The following is a 21,467-nucleotide window of genomic DNA, read 5'->3' as shown; positions in this document are numbered from 1 at the left end:
AATTGCTAGTTGTTTACAGTAAGAAGGTAAATCTAGTACCAGTTAGTCATTCATGGTAGAAGTAGAAATGTCTCTCTCTGGTTACTTAAAAAAAATAGTTTATGTCTTTAGTCTTTTTCCTCTCTGTTTCAGTTTGATTCATTTATATTGCTATGTCTTCAAGTTCACTGATTTTTCTCTTCTGTAGCTTCCACCCTGCTATTGAGCCTATCCACTGAATTTCTAAAGTTCCATTTAGTTCTTTTAAAAAAATATTCCATTTTCTCTTAATTTTATTCACATGGTTCTTTAAATCCTTGATCATATTTATGACTCTAAATGTGTGGTATGGTTATACGTGTTTATATTTCTGTTTTGTTTTTTCTATCAGCTGACTTTTCTTTTGATTGTGGGCCATATTTTCTTCTCATCTCATAATTTTTATTAGACGCTGGGCATTTAAATATTATGCTATTCAGTGTCAAGATTTTGTTGTCTTCCTTTAAAGAGTGTTAATAATCCCCCTTTCCTCCCTCCCTCCCTCCCTTCTTTTCTTTCTGCTAACAGTTAAGTCATATGCATATCTGCTTGATATTTTGGGACTTGCTTAATTAAACTTTGTTAAAGTGGGTTCCAAGGAGCTTACACCAATTTTAGTCCTACTAGTAAGCCATAACCTTTACGAGGTCTCTTCACTCAGGTGGGCTAGAACTCAGATTCTCCCAGCCTTATGTAAGCTCTGGAAACTGCTAGCCTTACAGTTCCCAGAGAGTCTTTGCCTGGCCATGTAGAGTCTCATCCTATACATTCTCAGCTTGGTCTTCAGCAACAGACTCAAGGGGACACCTGTGCAGATTATTTGAGCTCCTTTTCTTTATAGCTCTCTCTTCTCTGACACTGTCCTGCAAATCTCAGGCACTTCAGACTTCTTGAACTCAGATTTCTGTCCCTTCAACTCAGAATCCTCTGTACTCTGCTTGGGCTCTCCCTCCCTGTGCTGTGGCCCGGAAAGTGCCTCTAGGCAGAAGACCGAGGAACCATAGGACTCCTTCGTGTATAGTCTCCTTTCTCTTAGGAATCACAGTCTTGTCCTTTCTACAGTGCAGTGTCTGACAATGGAGAAGTCTTTCTTTCTCTTATTAATTTTTTTGCTCAAATTGTTTCAGGTTTTGTCAGTGGGCACCCCTTCTAGATGACTTTTTTTGAAAATGTGCTTCTGATATGTCACCATAGTTTTTCAGGCATTTACATACTTTCTGGTTCAATTAGATGTTCCAAGCTCATCTTATACTTACTTTCCTTGTCCCAGACCTGGAATCAGAATTGTCCCCAAGAATATTTAGTATCTTTTAGTAAAGAACGGTAATTACAGACTTTTTGGTGTGTTAACTGTTACCGATATATCACTGCATTCTTGGAGGAGTTATGGGCACTTCAATGTGTAGGTTAATAGGTCCTGTTAGGATCTGAAAAGGCTGCAGCTGTTTGGATCTAATGAATTAAAACTGAATAAACTATAGCTCCTTTCTAGGACAAAACCACACACTGAGGGAAAACTGCAAAACTAGGACAGTACAAGTACACTTAAAAGAAGATCCAAGTAAAAGTGCAGAGTACAGCACAAAGTACAAGTACGTATTTTTATTAACTTGTTTTAACAAGGGAAGAGGGAGCTCAAGAGCTATGAATGCTACCCTGAGACACCCCATGCAGGCAAAATACCAAGTTACTTAGAAGGGAATAAATATCAGGTTGTTTTCAGACTTTCAAGGAGCAATGCTTTATGCCATAAGACAAATAATTGACTAACAGAGCTAAGATAGTCAAGGAAAGAAAATATGAGCCAAACATTTCATATACATCCAAACAAACTTAAAAGTATAAAGGCCACAGGCCAACTACGATGATCCTCTGACTCCTTCCTCGGAAATCTCATGGAGAAGAAGCTTTAGAAAACCAAAGTTAATGAAGAAACAACAACATAAGAATTGGCAGTTAGATTCAGTATGTATTTGCCCACAGGATAAAGAATAAATGATGAGTATAAAGGTGAGAGTACCGTAGGTAATGGCTGTTTGCTTTGTTAATATAGACATAGATCAAGTATCAAAAAATGGTGAAAATGAGGAAAGCATATGAAAAGCTTGCTGAATTTGTTTGTAGTAAGAAGATATTATTTCAAGTCACATGATGGGAGGGAGGAAGAAGCAATAACTAGATCATTTAATATTGCTCACAGTTGGGACAAAAACAAAAAGAAGGAAGGAGGAATAGGGTGTTACATAAAAATATTAAGGGAGCCATTAGAATAAGGATACAAACCTTTCTAAAAAGAGAGAGATGATATAAAATAGACTACTTGGTGAAAGGTTTTATATAAAAGATGTGTATATGGGCAAAACAGAAAGCCGTAACAAAACAGAGACTAAAGACCTCGATACCATCAATAAATATACACGAAGTTTCACACTGGCTACAAAGTCTCCACCACTATTTGTACAATGAAGAGCTTCAGAAAGATGGAAGAATAAAAAGACAGATAAAGATATACTAGGCAAATGCAAAGAAAAAGAGGCAGGAGTTGCGATTCTGAAATCTGACAAGGCAGATTTATAGGAGGAAATTGCAGATAAGGAGTTGGATTTAAAAGCAAAAACCAGAACAGTTTATACCACGTTAAAGAGTCTGGACTTGTACTCACTGCGAGACGTTGAAGGATAAACTGTAGATGGACAGCTGTAGATGGACAGGAGTCGAGTCAAACGTACACTTTAAAGACAGACCAGGTGGAGGGGTTGTGGGTGGAAGGCGAGGCTGCAGCTCGAATGGGGAAGGGGACAGGCACTGACGGCTACTCCAGGACAGGAGGTTTGCATTCATGTTCTCATTTTAATTCTAATAACTACATAAGGTTATCTCTTGTTACTCACATTTTACATATGGAGATTCTGAGGCTCAGGAAAATCAAGTAACTTGTCCAAGGATCTAGATTTTTTACCTAGCTCTTTGCCGCTACATAATTCTATTTGTTTTAAAAGAAAAAAAAGTCCAAGCAAGAAAGGGTGAGGGTCTAAGGTAGTACAGAGGATCGATACTGAAGGAACGTGATTAGAAAGGCTTGGTGATGGACTGGACACTGTGTAAATAACAAGAAAAAGAAATAAAGACATTTCAGAGCCATTCAGAGAGCTACTATCTACAAGGAGTTACAAATACATTGAAAAAGAAAACAAACTAGAACATCTTTTTAGGCCTTTTTATTGTTTACTGCTTGTTCTTCCCCAACTTGCTCTAAAACCAAAGCATAAGCATACGTGATTTCTTGTTATGTGATAAACACACACACACACACACACACACACACACACACACACACACACACACAAGCATCATTATAACAAGAACCAGGTCCTATGAAAACTATGGCAACTGGAATAGTTATACAAACATCTAGATAAAACTTCAAAATGGATTACCACAAAGACGCCACAGTGTGCTACTTTTTTTTTTCTTTGAAGGAGGGGCAGATCTTAAAGTTAGTAATGTGCCAATAATTAATACAAAAATGTTTGTTCTCAGTGTACAAGGCATTGAGAGAAAAAAAAAAAAGTCTTCTTACTGACTAAACTCTAGGAACTGATTTATAACAGAAAATCAGGTTAGCAAAATGTACCTGTGTTAATCTTAAACTCTTAAAGCCTAATGACTTCTTTAAAAAGTTACAATATAGAATCTTCTAGCTTTTCTATTTTAAAAGCACAAACCCTGCATGACTTCTGAAAACGTTTCTCCTTATCCAGTATTTGTTTCAATCTAGTGTTCCAACTTAGTCTTCCCAATTTCATATGAGATACTCTACTGATTTCTACATGTTTGATTAATTAAATAAGGATATATTGGCCTCCTTTCCTTTTTGTTCCATCTCATACTTACATGGAATGGTTCTCAAGTAGAGATTATCTCTGATCACTTGCTGCAATTTGTGGTCAATTGATCCTTTCTGAAACTGAAGACTCAGGTAATGTCGCAAATCTTTATTAATGACTTTGCCTACAAAAAAAAAAACACACACACACACACACACAGAAGAAAAAACACAGAACTGTTAGATCTCCAGTTAGATACTGATGCTAGTGACTGAATGCTCTTAAAGCTTTTAGCTATAAACAGGAAAAAAAAAAACCAGAGTATTTTACTAAAAACAAAGTTTTGCTAAAAACAAACTATTATAGTACCAAAATATACATACCTGTAATATATAATGTGGGCATAATTTTACAGTAGTAGGGGAGGGAGAAGGTATAGGTTAGAGAATATGACAAATGCCCAAGGTAAGTTCCATCTTTGTCTTTAAATACCATCTACATACAGGTAACTTCTAGCTTCTTATGTCTCGATTCCTGACCTAGGTCCACCCAGCTCCAAAGCCACCAAACTCATTCATGTATATTGCAGATATGTTTGAAAGTCAAATAAGCATCTCAAATCTTCACCTGAAAACAGACTCTTAATTCAACCCTCCCCCAAGTTTTCCTCCATGCTAGTTTTCCTTGTCTTAGCAAATAATAGCACTGTCAACCCAGCAGAACAAACCCAAAAGCTAGAAATCAGAAGTTTCCGATTTCTCCTTTTCACTTCTATCCTCCAGATCCACTCCATTAGCAACTTTTGTCATTTCTACCTCCAAAACATATCCCATACTGTCCACTTCTCTCCATTCCCATCACCTCCACCCTAATCTGGGCCAGCATCATTTCCCATCTGGAATTCTGTAACAGCCTTCTAATAGACTCCCTGCATCCATTCGTGCCTCCTTCCTGTTCCCACCATTTGCACAGAAGCCAGAGTGAGATTACAAACATAAGCCAGATAATCACCAGTCTGTTTAGCCTACCCACCACCACCCCACCCCCATGACTACTTATCGCACTTGGAATAAAATCCAAACTTCCACGTGTTCTAGCTTTAGCCATCTCTGACCCAAAACCATTCATGCCAACCCCTCACCAACCATGCTTCCACCTGCACTGGTCAGCCAAATGGGCTCTACCTCAGAGCCTTCTGCCTATCTGAACAGGCATTTTCTGTCCATTCACTTGACTCTTAGATCCAATATGAATAAATAAGAGAATGATGGATTTTTTTTTTCTTATTTGTGGGGAAAATGGGAGCTAAACAGAGGACTGTTAGAGCTCTCAGAGAAACATTAAGCAGAAAAACGGAGGACTGCAGAAATCTGATAGCAGTGAATTTATAGTAAAGGTTGAACTTGAAATGAAAATCAAAGCAATCCAAACACTGTTCATTAGATAAGGCTTCACATGATTACCAAAGAGCAATGCTACGACAGAATGGATTACTGTACTGAGTAAGAAATGACTGGGTGATTAAAATACACTCTTTGTTTATTTGGAACAGCTTAATTATGACAAGGTTAGATAAGCGAAAAGGTTACCACATATCAGTTCATTCTTTCAACTATTATTTCATAATGTAACATTTCTAATCCCCCCCCCCTCTTTTTGGTCTTTTCTCACAGGTATAAACAAGCAAAACCAACTGAGACGGTGTTAATATAAGCAGAAAACCAGGATGCTGCTAAAGTGTAGAGATAACATTCGGATCCTAAACTAATAAACACGAACCAGAAAGTCCCTGTTTTGCCTTGCCAAAAACAGATGCTGAGGAAGGGACACAGGTCTGTGATCAAAGAAGAAAGCCTGACAGATATTTACAGGGATAACACAGAAGAATCCCTGGTCCCAGAAGTTGCTTCTTCCGGGCATTCCGGAGCTCCACCAACCTGAGTTCCATTCAGATGGAATCATATTACGCCATTTCTCATTTTCATCACGGTAGTTGCTCATTACTGGGTGAAAGAAAAACCTAATTCCTAATCAGTACTATACGGTCTCATTTCTTATTGAACAAAAACATACCCAATAATGAGTTTATTAAGTATTTTATAAATAGGTAAGGTGTGTTCCAAATGCTTTGTAATAAATATTACCCAAAACCTTTGATGGATTGTTTTATAGGTGCTGAGAAGTCTTAGTGATATTTGCAGGCGTTTAGAGTTTATGAATTGAGAGAGAATGCATCATTGTTTTTTTCCCATTTAAGATATTATAGTACAGGCTCCAATTATCTCAAAGCCTGCTATCCGACATATTTTCATGAATACACTCTATTTGGATAAAGGATAATGCCTCTGTAATTCAAACAGACAATCTGAGTCAAAACTTTTTCTTTAACTCAGATTTTGTTGTTGTTTTTTTTTTAATTTGAAACTTTGCTGCAATATATGGTATAGCTCACAGAGGTAACTATAAAATGCTAAGAACTCAGATTGGATTTTAATCCAGTTAAAACAGATTTAATCCATTAAATTAGATATGATGAAAGACAGAGCCATAATAAAAATCACAGACCACAAGTTACAGCATACAGGGATTTCTTAAGGTGGATATTGAAGTTAAAACACCACATTTTCTGTTTCAAGGACCTACGAGATCTTAAGACTGAGAGGCCAGGTAAAGCAGAAAGAACTAGATTCCAAGAATCGTACCCAGGATTATCAGGGCTGGAACTGCACTCTCAATTATCACCCACAACCCCTGCGGAGATTCTGGATGCAACAGGGAGATAAAGAGTTGCAAAGAAAAGGGTGAGGGACAGTTTCACAAATGTGATCTTTTATTTAAAATGTGCGAGTCATTCAAAAAAGTTATCAGCACCTTCAAAGTTGGAGACAAAATATTACAAATATCACTGAAATGTCAATTATAAAAGATTAACAACTCATATGGGTTGGCATTCTTTAAGATTAATAATTAATAGTAAAATATACTGGATGTAGTGGTCATCATGGACATCCTTGCCTCAAGAAACCAAAGGAACATCTGTAAGGGGACAGAATATTATAGTTCCCTCTTTGATTGGATTCCAGGGAATTTGCTTTAAAAAAAATAAAACACAAATATCCTGAGTAGGCAGATGACTATGGAATTACTAGAAGGCCAACAGAAACGTTAACTCACAGAAACACTGCTGAGTATATCTAGATTATCAGGCTGTAAAGAAACTTCTGTCTTTTATTTAGGCAGAGTTTCACAGAAACTTGACATTTCAAGGGTATAAAAAACATTGACTTGGGGTTAATACAGTTGTCACTCAACAAGTAAGAGAAAAGATTCTTCATAATTTAGGCAGCCACCCAGCCCACCCAGGCAGCCTTTGCTTTAAGTGTTAAGATTATTCCCCGACTTCTAAGTGATTTATAAGTTTATTCGCGAAACTTAAAAATAGATCTATATACCTTACAAATACAGCTCAGGTGTGGAAAAGTCTGTAACCGAAATGTCAATCATATGAATAAATCCAGGCACTCAAGTTTCAAAATACAAATCTTTAGTCAAAAGAACTCCTAAGTATAAATCCATACTTTCTGAATATATTCAAATTAATATTCAATAGCAGTTCTCTCTGAGGAATCCGTGTATAGAGACACAGGTTATTAGTTAGATAAACCCTAGGGCATGCCAGCATGGTTGTGGCCATGGAACCAGCTGTAAATCAATCTAATCGTCAAAATCTCACTGCCTTTTCCATAAGGATAGTCGAAGAGACTTTGTCAACCACTTGCTAAAGTCAAGGTATTACATGACTGTACTATTCTCTAATCCAGCGGTAATTACAGAATCGGGGGGGGGGGGATGAGATTGGTTTGGCATATCTCGTTCATATAAATTCACGCTGATTCATGGTCACCATCCTATTCTTTTCTAAACACTTAAAATATTTTATATTTTTTCAATCTCTTCAAATTTAGCCAGTTTCAGGTTAAGGAAGTGGACTTGGCTTTTCACAATCCATTTCATGCCTTTTTGGAAACTGGAACATTTGCCTCTCTTCAGTCTCCTGGTACTTTCCACATTCCCCATGATTTCATAAAGAATACTGACAATAACCCGGAGATAAAATCTTCAGTGCCTTCAACTCCCGGGAGGCGATTCAGTTGAGTTTTGAAAATGTACATTCGTTTAAAGGGAATGGAACTTTTACTACCTCCTCATTTTTTTAAATTTAATTTCTCCCATTTCAGGCTGTTTGTTTTCCTTTAACTGTTGGAAGAGTAATTCTGCTAGTTCCAGATTATGGAAGCGAAGTAAGAACAGTAAATGTCTGATTTCTGCCTGCAAACAGCTAACATTAACAACATCTTCCGATGAAGCAAGCCTACTTCCTTTTTCCTTCCTGTTGTTCTTGCTCCAGACATCACCTTAAAAGCATTTTGTGCTCTCCGAAGTATCTTAGCTACTTTTGAGCTCTGGCCTGTAGAGAAGAAAATTCTTAAATGTTCATTTCTTACAGTCTACTTAGCTCTGTATTAATGTGATCATGTGCTTCTTCCATTTGTCAGCATATACATCTTTTAAGAATTTTTTATAAGTTTATTTATCTTGAAAGAGAGTAAGCATGAGCAGGGGAGAGGCAGAGAGAGAGGGAGAGAAACAATCAGAAGCAGGCTCTGTGCACTGTCAGCATGGAGCCCTAGGTGGGGCTTGATCTCATGAACCATGAGACCATGACCTGAGCTGAAATCAAGTTCACAGCTTAACCGACTGAGCCACTCGGGTGTCCCAATCATATACATCTTTTAAAAACTGTGAGCTGTTCAGTGCATTCTGTGTACCCATAAGAATTCCTCACATAACTCTTCTTTTAGAAATCTCTAGTCTTAGAACCGCACCTAGAGATGCTATCAACTTTTAAAAATCTGTTTTCCTCAAAGGCAAAAAGTATGGGCATAACCACATCCTGGCTCTCTTCCTTACTAAGGTGACTGTATGACAGTCAAGTGACTTCCCCCAATCAACCATTCAATCTAACTACCTCAATACAACTAACGTTACCATTAGTCCTTTCCCATTAGACCTGGCAGTGTATTTTATTGTTCCCTCCACCTCGTGAGCTCTATAGAAGTAGGAGAAAGCTCCATGAAAGTGGTAAGAAGATCTACATAAGCTCCAAAGGGGCTCCAAATCTATATACTCCATATCGGCTCCTTGGTTAAGGCAGGGTGCCCCTAAAACAAAATAAATCAAACGGTAGTCTTTTTGTTTGTGAAACTGCAAATGGTATTTGAACAAGACTTTTCTAGAAAGTCAACCTACATATTTCATAGTAAAATATATTTTATGACACAGAAGTCATTCAAAATTATCTCACACAGTTGTTAAACATAGAAGTTTGTCAGCTGAGGGCCAAGCCTTGGTTTGTTTTTACAGATTAATACCCGTATCTAGCATACAGAATGAATGAATCAGTTTACTTTTGTATTTTTGATTTTTCATTTGACCCTCTCTATCCTTGAATACATGAAATTTTGGAAGAGAATCCTCATCTGATACAGCACTCTTTAATAGTCTCTATACAACTTTATCCTAAACTGTGTTTCTTAAACCATGAAACTGATTTTAACACTCAAAATACTAAATTTTCATTGAAGCAGCATGCTCTGTGTTTAAAAGTAGGTTTAATTATAGTTTGTACCCTAATTCCTCAAATTCTGTTCTTTATTTATCAATATTTTTAAATGGATTCACAAAATGCTATCTGGCTATCCTGAAATGCAAAATAAGGCTAAATTAACCATTCAAATCTATTGTGTTCTAGCACCACTGGGGATAACAAGTCCAAGCAGGAAGAAAGCTAAAAACCCTTCTGCTCTTTCTGGGGGGAAGATGTAAGAATGAGAAGAGAATGGGAAATAGAGAACACTGACCACTAGAACTGTTATTTTAGAAATGTTATTATACATACTATATGCTGTGTGTTTTCACTCTTCATGCAAACCTTTGAGGTAGGTGTTCCTGTTATTTCCACTTTACAGAGAAGCTGAGGTATAAAGAGATTAAGCAACTTGGCCAAGGTCACATCACTAAATGTAGCAAACCTGGAATCTGAACCCCGTCAATCTGGCTTCAGAATCTACACTGGAGCCCCATGCTACAATGCCTGTCCCCCATACCTATCCATCTATCTATCTGTATCTTTTGATGAATCTCTCCCCTTGTAGAGGCTTATGAGAGTACAAACGAATGAGAGCTCCCTCTTAAGAGCCTACACTTCCTTGAAAGGGCCATAGCTATTGTGTAGACGAGTATGCACTGAGTCCAGAGTGGCAGGCACTTGGGGGTAAAGCAGTGAATGAGAGGGCACCCAATGAAACTTGAAGTTTCGCAGGGAAGATGAACATTAAAGAAGACATTGGTTTTTTTTTTGTTTGTTTATTTTTATTTATTTTTTAATGTTTATTTATTTGGAGGGGCAAGGAGAAAGGGGGATAGGGGATTCGATGAGGGCTGTGCTGACAGCAGGAGACTGATGTGGGGCTCGAACTCACGAATGGCGAGATCATGACCTGATCTGAAGTTGGACGCTTAACCGACTGAGCCACCCAGGCATCCCAGAAGGCAGCATTTCAAACACAAGGGCATCATGAAAGATCAGTACAGAACACTGTGCGAATCTCCAATCTAGATGCCAAGTCTGGGAAGACATCCCTAAGTAAGTTATACTGGAGCTGAAACCTGAAGGATAGATAAACAGGAACCAGCTAGGCCAAAAAAAAAGGTGTGTGTGTGAGGGGGGCAGGGGAGTTGAGGGAGTGGGACATGCAAAGACACTTTACTCAAGGTGGGAAGGAACACAGTGCTCAGAGGAACTAAGAGAAATCCAGTATAGCTGGTTCTTAGAAAGTGAGGAAGAGTTCACACAGGCTGAGACAAGAGCTCCAGGGCCCAGTGAGTTGACTAGCACCTTACAACAATAAGAACATCAACTGACTTACATATAACACCAAGGCCCTTAATAACTGCTATAAGCTAACAACTATAGATATGTTCCTACTGGTCACCTCTATTTTCTATTCAAATGCCATCTCATTTTTCTGTTCCATCTTCTATTTGTAAGAGCATCTTCACTGTTATGAAGTTGGAAGACCCATCTGTAAATATTTTTTAAGTTTATTTTATTTATTTTGAGATAGAGGGAGTATAAGCGGGGGAGGGGCAGAAAGAGAGAGGGAGGGAGAATCCCAAGCAGTCTCTGCACTGTCAGCGCAGAGCCCAATGCAGGGCTTGAACTCACGAACCGTGAGATCATGACCTGAGCCGAGACCAAGAGTTGGACACTTAAGCTACTGAGCCACCCAGGTGCCCCTGAGATCTCTGTAAATCTGGAAATGCCTCTGTCATTACAGGCAAATAGGACCTTAATGAATTAAAAAAAAATAATTTATATAATGAAATTCTTATTCAGTCCCAACTCTGAAAAGCATGAAATACTCTGGAATCCCTTGAGCCATTTCAGTTTTTACAATTGGTCAGTGTCCCATACTCTCACCAGACACAATGAAGAAACACAGACTGAAGCAGTCAAATAACGCTGCCATTTTCTGCAGACTATTCCTGCCACCTCACCAGCCAGGAGAAAGCCTCCTGCTCACGGAGGCCACGTTCAGTGTTTATTTTTTCCCAGGTTTATGGAGATATCATTGACATATAACACAGGTAAGTTTAAGGTATACAAACAATGTGATGAGTTGATACACATATATGTTGTGAAATCGTTACCACAATAAGGTTACTTAGCACCTGCATCTCCCCCCCAGCCCCGCCCCTAGTAATACTTACCATTGTTTTGTGTGTGTGATAAGTTTTAAGATCTATTCTCTTAACTTTCAAGTTTACAATACAGTACCAATAGTTATAGTTACCCTGTTAGGTGCAGTCACGATAGCTACAGTCACCGTGTTAGTTAGAGTTGCCCAGAACTTACTCATCTTACAGCTGGACGTTTGTACCCATTGACCAACATCTCTCCATTTCCCCTTCCCGCGGCCCCTGGCAACCACCATTCTATTCTCTATTTCTAGGAGTCTGACTTTCTTAGGTTCCACAAATAAGAGAACATAGAGTATTTGTCTTTCTCTGTCAGAAATCACACTTTTTTGCCTATATTACAAATTATGGCAATAGTACATTGTTAAAATGGGAGTGTTCATTCTCCACTGGTTCCTGGAAGCAGCCATCAAAAATACATGGGTCAGATTTCATCTCACTGCCCTGGGTCCTACATCGCTGGCAGTTTGAGGTCAAGTCTGCTGTTACGCACCTGGTTCTTGCCCTGTACACCCTAAACAAGTTTCCTTTTCTCCCTTTTTTTTCCTTCCTTCCTTCCTTCCTCACCACCTTCCCTCCTTTCAGTATTATTATTTTTAATGCATTTACAATCAGAAGAACCGAGAGCATAAAGAAACAATTCTTTGGTTTACATAGCTTGTTATGTCTGAAAATCTCTGAACTGTACCAAACTAAATATATTTTTCCTAAAAGCCTAATACTGCTCATTACATGTAGAATTCAATGTTAATGCAGCATTGAAATTGCTTCATTATATTCAAATTATGTATAAGTAAAACACATTATCATGCCTTTTCTTAAAGTTTTTATGGCTTTTATTTGTTTAAATAAAGCAAGTATTTCAACGTAGGATATATTTGCAATAATAAGCATTTCCCACCCCCCCCCCAAAAAAAAGAAAACTCTGCTGCAAGGCCAGGGATCTGAATTAAAAGGGTTGGTGCCCCAGAGGAAAATGCTGCTGTACCTTTGTGTGTTCTTACTCCTGAGGCAACTACACCAGTCCTGTTGACACCCTGCCCTACCCTTCCAACCTCCACCTCCAGTTTCGGTTTTGTCTACTCTACCTGGCACCCCCCGGGGTTGTGTACGTATAAATAACTGTCAGAGCAAAAGGCGTGCGCGCTGGCCACTCGTTCACCTGCTCTTTGAAGCCCAGACCCGAGGGGAACTCTGAAGTCCGCAGTAAGAAGCTCCTGTTTTCATCTCTCCTCCCTGCTGGTTCTTGCTACAGAACAGTGGGGCACGCTTGGCCTCCCTCACCGGGTCTTAAGCCTGGGGGAAGTGGGGGACGATGTGTTGTTCCTCTCCATTCTCCACAATGCCTAGCACAGTGCTGAGTACATACTTCTCTTAAACACACCACGCTGACGCTTTAAATAATGTGGCTGCTACACTGATAGACTTTTAAATGGAATTCATCGCAGAAAAATACTTTTCCTGTAATTCTCAAAGAAATCCTTTCAGTAAGCAGCATCATTAAAAATAATGTTTTCAGAGGCGCCTGGGCGGCGCAGTCAGTTAAGCGAACGACTTTTTGTTTCGGCTCAGGTCATGATCTCACGGTTTGTGAGTTCAAGCCCCGGGTCAGGGTCTGCTGGTGGTGTGCAGCCTGCTTAGAATTCTGTCTCTCCCTCTCTCTCTGCCCCCGTCTTGCTGTCTCTGTCTCTCTCAAAATAAATAAAGCTTTAAAAAATGTTAAAAAAAAAAAAATAATGTTTTCAGTATAAAAAATGTGGCCAAAAGCTCATGATATAGCTTAAATGGGAAAAGCAGATCATGACACAGATATTCATTGCGACCTCAAACTGAAACAATCACAGGATATGCAAAATAAAAAACTAAGGGACGTATATAAGACAAACTCATAAATACTTAATAATACTTATGAGTATTACTGCAGGGTCTAATTGTTGGCTAATTTTTAAATTTTTTTTTAATGTTTATTTTTGAAAGAGAGAAAGACAGCGTGAGTTGGGGAGGGGCAGAGAGAGAGGGAGACACAGAATCTGAAGCAGGTTCCAGGCTCTGAGCTGTCAGCACAGAGCCCGACGCGGGGCTTGAACTCACAAACTGCGAGGTCTTGACCTGTGGCAAAGCTGGATGCTTAACTGGTGCCCCTATTGGGTAATTTTTTTAAATGTTTTCTTTAAAAACTATTTTCCGCATGGTTTTTGTACATTCAAATTCTACAGTGAAAACCTATTTCTATAATGAGAAAAAAATTTTAGAAAGTCGAGACTCTATTTTCAAAACCTGTGCCTTTCAGAGGTCAGGAGCAGAAAAGGAAGCCTGACTCGGTGGACCATTACGAGAAAAAATGTGCCAAAGTTCTATGTGGCTGCTCAAACTGTTTGTGTAGGTTTTCCCTTAATCATTTGTTTTTAATCAGTATTATTTTCACCATAGTGGGTTAAACTGCAACCATTTTGCATTTACCTGAAGCTCAATTGATAAACAAGCTATAGAACTAAAACCTACATTAAGTAAGGAAGTGAGATAAGTAAGGGGAAGTAAGGGAAGTAAGATAGAAGTCAACACTCTGGAAAAGACACAACAAATTCACAATTTTCCCTTAAGAAGCCATATATCAGGAAGAACAAAGTAAAATGAACCTTCCTAGGAGAACAGTGGGAAAAAATAAAGAATAAATCATCAAAAGTGGGTCCTTTTCTTTTGGAAGCCTTTTATTTGATGGGATCATGTAGATTTAGTACTTAAAGAAAAACAGTATTTGTAAAGTGCTGTCCTGTGGCTATTTACAATTTTTTCTTTGTGACACTCATGTCAGGAATCATTAGTAAACCTGTCATAACGCCAGATAACCAGTGCCTGGTTGGCACACCAGTATCTGTGTCATAGTATTAATGCTTCATCCTTTTGGCAAGAGGGTACAAAGCCATCTATTGTGCCCTGTCATTTTTCCCTGAAAACAGAATAAGTGGGTTCAGTAGTCTGCAAATCAAAGTTATGTGCATCAACAGAATGTCCACGACTAGAGATGGAAAATCTGCTCTGTAACTAAAGTTTCATTACAACAGCTGATCGAGACAGCTGAAAGGGGATACAGACGTGATTGATTAGAAGTATAACCAAAACAGTGACCATTAGAGAATTCCCACTGTATTTTTAAGATACATGATTATGTAAACAATCTCAACCTTTGGGTTCAGAGGGCAGGTTAATAATCAATCACTATTAAAAAAGCAATTTAAGGGGCGCCTGGGTGGCTTGGTCGGTTAAGCGTCCGACTTCTGCTCAGATCATGATCTCACGGTCCGTGAGTTTGAGCCCTGCATCGGGCTCTGTGCTGACAGCTCAGAGCCTGGAGCCTGTTTCGGATTCTGTGTCTCCCTCTCTCTCTGCCCCTCCCCTGTTCATGCTCTGTCTCTCTCTGTCTCAAAAATAAATAAACGTTAAAAAAAATTTTTTTTAAATAAAAATAAAAATAAAAAATAAAAAATAAAGCAATGTAATAGCCTCTTTTCCTCTGATAGCTTTTAAATATATGAATTTATACTGATCCTTAGAAATTTTCTCAAGTAGATGGTTAAAGGTCCTACAAATTCTAATATACAACAAAAGTGATCTGACTCTAGCGAGAATCAACATTCATTAAACAAAATTATTTAAGTGTTTCCCATTTACGTCTCTAACTCTATGTTTAATCAGTTATATAGTTTAAAAGATTTTTAAAGTGACCCTTACAAAATACGGTTATGAAAAATGTCAAAATTCCAAAGAAACATTTTGGGGGATAAATGGTCACTTCTATGTGTGTCCCTCTATTCATATCTCTCCACTAAAAATCCTCTCCCCCACTCACCCTACCTATAACGCTGAGTGAATCAGGACCTTCCAGAAAAGGTCAACATAAATGAAGTGTCAGAAGATCTCCAGTCTCCCATTTCCCATTAAAGGATGAGAAGGAAAAAAAGAAGAAAGAAATCAGCACCCTTAAACTAAACCAATGGCAAGAAATCTATTCCAAAAGGCCATGGAATTTCTATAAATTTCAACATCAATTAGTCAAAACTAAGAAACTGCACTGTAAGAACCACAATCAAGGGCACTAAATGTCATTATCTAGCTTGATAGTTCTGAATTTCGGTTTAAGTACTGAAAGAGAGTTTTCTGGGTCATGGCAATATAAGTCACTTTTACAAAAAGAAGACCTCTCTCTCTAAGATAGAACAAAATGAGGACTAATCTAAAATAGAAGGAAAAAACACTATATTGTAAACCTGAAACTAATGTAACACTGTATATTGATTATACTAGAATTAATTTTAAGTTGAATAAGCTATAGATATCCATTAGAATGAAAGCCATGAAGCTATCAAGAAGAAATCAGAAAGACTCTATAAAAAATTAATCTTAAAAAAAAAATGAAAAAAGCTACTTTCTGTCCATTCAACATTAAACTTTAAAGGATACAAAACAATCTGGACTAAATGGAGAAAATACCAAAAGCGGATATGCAATGCTCTTAGCTTGTGAGCCCAACACATTCTGCAGAGTCTGAGTAGAAAACATTCAGAAGGGCCCCCAACAGCATCCACAGCTCACAGGGGCTCTCATAACAGGGCTGAAGGAAGAATGCATTGACCAAGCACGGCCATTTTTCTTTTCTCCTAGGATCTTAAGTGGCAAGTATAATGGCAGTAGGCAAACCCACTTCAGAGCTGCAGACCTGAGTGGCCTTGAGAGTGGAATGATACCATGTTGACCCCCAAAACACAGCATGTATGAGCTGCTGTTCCTCCCTATTCCTAACAGCAGGAGACAGAAAGTTCTGAGAGAAACAGTGACCAAGGTCCCAAAATGTGGCTGCCCTCTGCTCTGGCTCCCTCCCTATATCCTACACCTCACCAGACATCTGATGCTACAGAGGACAGATGCTTCTACATCAAGTTGGAGAGTTCCTGTGCTAATGGGAAGAGCCAAGAGGAACCCAGGGACATAAGAAAGGTACCGATGAAATAGCACTGATGGGCTTTAAGCAGAGAAGTAACAAGAGCGGACGGTCATATTAAAAGGTAACTGGAGAAATATACAGGGGAAGGAGCCAAAAATAGCTACGGGGCATGAAGTGAAAAGGTGAGGGTCACTGTCCAGGTGAGAGGGGATTCAGATCAGTGTTGGAGAAGAAAAGCAGATGAATTTGAGATTCACTGTATACACCCACCCATATGAAGAGTTTTTCAATGCCAAACACTGTCCTTCAAAGGAGGTGTCTTATATTTGAACCTTGCAAAGTCTCAGATTACAGAATGACCTACAAAGTATTTTATTAAAAAAAAAAATACAAAGTATTGTCTGGAGAAGACATGTTAGCCAGAACCAACAACAACTGTGTGCAGAGATAATCTGATACAACTGCTAAGAGAGGTGGGGCTGAGGAGGATAAAAATGAGGGGGGGGGGGGAGATAAAGTGAGAAGATTTAGTAATTATTCCTTGGGGGATTACTTCACAGTTGCATGTGGTAGATGTTACTGTCAAGCAATCTTTCAATGATCACTTGAAAAAAGTGACTCAGTCCATACTTAGGTTATGAGATCATAAATATATGTCAACAGAAAAAGTGAGGGAAAAAATTCTACCCTAATTCTACTTGTGGCTGGGACAGCATTATACACAGATTTAAAAAACACAGTATCTCAAGCAAGTTGGAGGGAAGGGAGGAGGAGGTGTTCTGGAAAACCATGTTAGATGACTCATCCCCGTGCTGACAAAATACTCAAGATGCATGGTGAAGAGCTGGAACAAAATTTTTTACATGAAATAGTGGGAAAAATATTTCTAAATTTTAAATATATGTAACTAGGGGCGCCTGGGTGACTCAGTCAGTTGAGCGGCCGACTTTGGCTCAGGTCACGATCTCATGGTTCGTGAGTTCAAGCTCCGCAACGGGCTCTGCTGAGAGCTCAGAGCCTAGAGCCTGCTTCAGATTCTGTGTCTCCCTCTCTCTCTCTCTGCCTCTTCCCCCTCTCAATCTCTGTAAAAAATAAAACATATATTGGGGCACCTAGGTGGCTCAGTCGGTTAATTGTCTGACTTCGGCTCAGGTTATGATCTCACGGTCCGTGAGTTCGAGCCCTGCGTCGGGCTCTGTGCTGACAGCTCAGAGCCTGGAGCTTGCTTCGGATTCTGTGTCTCCCTCTCTCTCTCTCTGCTCCTCTCCCACTAGTGCTCTGTCTCTGTCTTTTTTTTTTTTTTTTTTTTCTGTCTCGGTCTTTGAAAAATAAATGTTAAAAAAATTTTTTTAACAAAATAAACATATATACATATTTAATATGTAGATATTATATTTTATATTCATAGATATTAAAAGTAGAAATTTGATTCTAGCCCTAAAAGTTTAGATTCATATTACCTAACCAAAGGATATTTTTTTCAAAGTGTCTTTAAGAAAGCCGTGGGATAGCTTAACTCCAGGGTCTCCTAATATTTGGATTTATGTGATATTGTGAATAGAACCCCTAAGCCTTGGCGATCTACTTGATGAGAAGAGTCAGGGAAAAAGAGACCAAAAAAGATCACTTCAGGTCTCTAACTTGAATCATCAGGTGAGTTTGAGTTCTGTTAAAAAAAAAAAAAAAAAAAAAGTAGAAAGGGGAAGGAATGGTTTTGGGAATTGAAGCAAGGAATTAGGTTATGATTTGGGGCATGTCATTTGAGATGATAGCAAGGCAGACACCATCTGGTGTGGGGCAATGAGAAACCCAGGCACTACTGATGTGGAAGGTTGCTACAACCTTTCTCAAGGGCACTGGGGCAATATCTGTGCCATGTATTTGCGTATCTTCTGATGGAAGAGCTCTACTAAAGCTCCATTCACACATAAACGTAAACAAAAGTACGAGATGAGTGTTCACTGCAGCCTTATCTACAAGGAATTTAAAAGTCCAACTATAGGTAATCGGTGAGTAAATCATAAACGAAACACCTCTTCAAACGCTGATGTATAACAGAATCCAACCACATTGATGAGTAAAAAGACGAAGCTATAGAACAACATTCTGTGCAAGGTATCACTTTTGAACTAGGTACACATTTTTTATGTGCCTGTCTGTAAAACTATATTCTAAAATGTGCTCACATCTGAATGGTGAGATGTTAAATGATTTTTACCCTCATCTTTGTACTTTTCTATGTTGTTTGAGAGGTTGATTTTAAAAAAACCACAAAGCATACCATTTTTTAGAAGTCTATGAAGTTTTTTTCCCCCTTTTTCTTAAGTGTTTAAGAATTAGAGCACAATATAATCTTGGAGGTAAACAGTAAAAACAGGAGAAGACCACCCTGGCTGAGTACAGCTGGCTTTCAAATTTCAGGGCTGCATAAGTAGAAACACATTGTCAGGGTTGGAGCACCATCCCAGGCTTGAGACCAAACAATTAGGCTAGAGAAGTTAGTCTGTACAGACTTATGCCTGTAATTTGATTATTCAAATGAATAGGGTGACTGGGTGTTTAACAGGTCACTCACAGAACTGGTTTCTGAACCCTGACCCAGGGATTGAGTACGATATCGTGATTTAGGACCAGTTACTGTAAGACCACATCTTAAAGATTAGTAAATTACACAGAAAACAGACTGGAGAAAAACAATTAGATAGCCTGACTACAATAAAAATATTTCCCATAAGAAAGATAAAAAAAAAAAATAGAAAGATAGGAGAGAGGTCGGCCTCTCCATTAAAGCAAATAAACCCAAAAGACAAGAGGGTGATAAAAGAAAATACCAAGCACTGTGTTAGTGTTGAGGCTATAAAAATCACAAGGTAGTACCTGCCCTGATGTTATGGTATCACAGACCGGGATAAACAAATAACTACAAAACTCAGCTAGGAAACATGTGTAAGGTACACAAGAATATGCAGCCAGAGGAAATAAATAATTGTCTTTGATGGGGAAAGCCAGTTAATCTAGGCTGGGCAGATGGATGGGGAGAATGGAAAAGGAAGCACGGTAGGCATTCCCGGCATGGGCAGAACATGCCAGCGACATGGGAGTAAAAAGCAGAGAGGCAGTAGATTATAAAACTGGTGACACACGTGGGACACTCGGGTAACGGAAGGCTTTGCTTAGGACACTAAAGTGCTGGAACATTACTCTGTAGTGAAGAAGACACTAAATATTTTACCAAGGGAGCACAACATAGCCGGACGTGTTTTAGATGGATCATTCTGGCAACAATGTGGACTCAAGAGACGAGAGACTAGCTGAAGGGCACTGAGACCAGCAAAGAACAAATTTAGCCACAAACTAATTAATATTGGCACCAGAAGTGGTTATAGAAGAATGAGCACAGCAGAAAATTGGATTGGGGAACTAGGAGGCCGACTTAAGAAACATGCACTGAACATAAGCAATGAACCAAGACATGAAGTGAATGCTTGTACATTTGCAGAGTGCTAGAATTCAAACTTCAAATTACAGGAGTCCCTGAAGGAGAAAAAAAATGAATAATTAATAAACAAGGAGTGTAGTTGAAAACCTGAAAAATTTAAAAGAAATGAGACTGGTAATAGAAAGGGTCACCATTGTCTCAAGAAAAAGGAAAACAGCAACAGCACCAAAAAGACACAAATTTAAATTCTTTTAGTTTTTTGTTGGGGTGGGGAGAGCTCTAAGTTTCCCAAAAGAAAGGATAGATATTTAAAGAGTCAAAATCAAGGGGCACTGGGGTGGCTCAGTCAGTTAAGCATCGACTTCGGCTCAGGTCATGATCTCATGGTTTCTGAGTTCCAGCCCCGCACTGGGCTCTGTGCTGACAGCTCAGAGCCCGGAGCCTGTTTTGGATTCTGTGTCTCTTTCTCTCTCTGCCCCTCCCCCACTCACACTCTCTAGCGCGCGCGCTCTCTCTCTCTCTCTCTCAAAAATAAACATTAAAAAATTTTTTAATAAAATAAAAATAAAGAGTCAAAATCAAGAAAGATTAAGGTGACAACTCCCTGATGAAAGACAGGATGTGATTTGCTTGGCAACAAAGACTCTTCCAGAACTGTGGGGTGGCAGTTAAAAAAATATTTTTTTCACCTAACCATCTTTTCTTCAGAGAACAATGAAAGGAGAAACCCAGAAGTCTAGGTCTGAAAGTAAAAGAAAACCTTGTAATTTAGAGCTGCTGCTGGCAAAAGCTACATCATACTGCTACCGTGATGAAAAGACAAACAGGTAACATGACACATGAAGAAGAAAACAAGAGACCAAAGCAAGGTAACTCGACCAATAAACAACGGAAGCAGGCACAATCCACAAACTACCTTATTTTTCCCGGTGGAAAGTCAAAAATTACTGCTTTACAGAAAAACATAAATTGATCACAATCAGGTTCGAAAAAGTCTGTGGTAAGTTCAATACTAACATCAATTCTTTGTGGCTCCTCAAAAACCTATGAGTATACATATCACCTTGTTACCAACATTTGAGGCACTTTTATAATACACACAGCAGGAATTAATGTTTCACTACTTCCCAAGAAATAATATGATTCATTTGTGCCTTAACCTCAGTAAATTTCACATACACTTTGTTAAACTTTAAAACTAAAACCGAGTTCATTTCTGATGCTCTTGAAAATATTACCTATCCTATTTAAGAAAAGGATCAGCAGATGACAAAAACCAACACTGAAAAGAAAATTATTCTTTTAAAAAAATTTTTTTTAATGTTTGTTTATTTTTGAGAGAGAGAGAGAGACAGAGCATGAGCAGGGGAGGGGCAGAGAGGGCGACACAGAATCCAAAGCAGGCTCCACACAGCACAAAGCC

General features: G+C 38.7%; 1 protein-coding gene across 3 annotated transcripts in view; it reads right to left on the bottom strand.

Annotated features, from left to right (window-relative positions):
* The window catches only part of MAGI3 (membrane associated guanylate kinase, WW and PDZ domain containing 3), a 245,345-nt gene that overhangs the window by 95,328 nt on the left and 128,550 nt on the right, over positions 1–21,467 (bottom strand). For all 3 annotated transcript variants that reach the window (XM_042998222.1, XM_042998224.1, XM_042998223.1), the window contains exon 2: positions 3,913–4,029. In XM_042998222.1, the coding sequence (XP_042854156.1) occupies positions 3,913–4,029 (117 nt within the window). The remainder of the gene's footprint in view (positions 1–3,912; positions 4,030–21,467) is intronic.

This window comes from Panthera tigris, chromosome C1 (assembly GCF_018350195.1).
Source record: "Panthera tigris isolate Pti1 chromosome C1, P.tigris_Pti1_mat1.1, whole genome shotgun sequence".
In the NCBI taxonomy this organism is placed as follows: Eukaryota; Metazoa; Chordata; class Mammalia; order Carnivora; family Felidae; genus Panthera; species Panthera tigris.
Note: the sequence above shows the minus strand (reverse complement) of the source record. Positions and strands in the feature narration are given on the sequence as shown.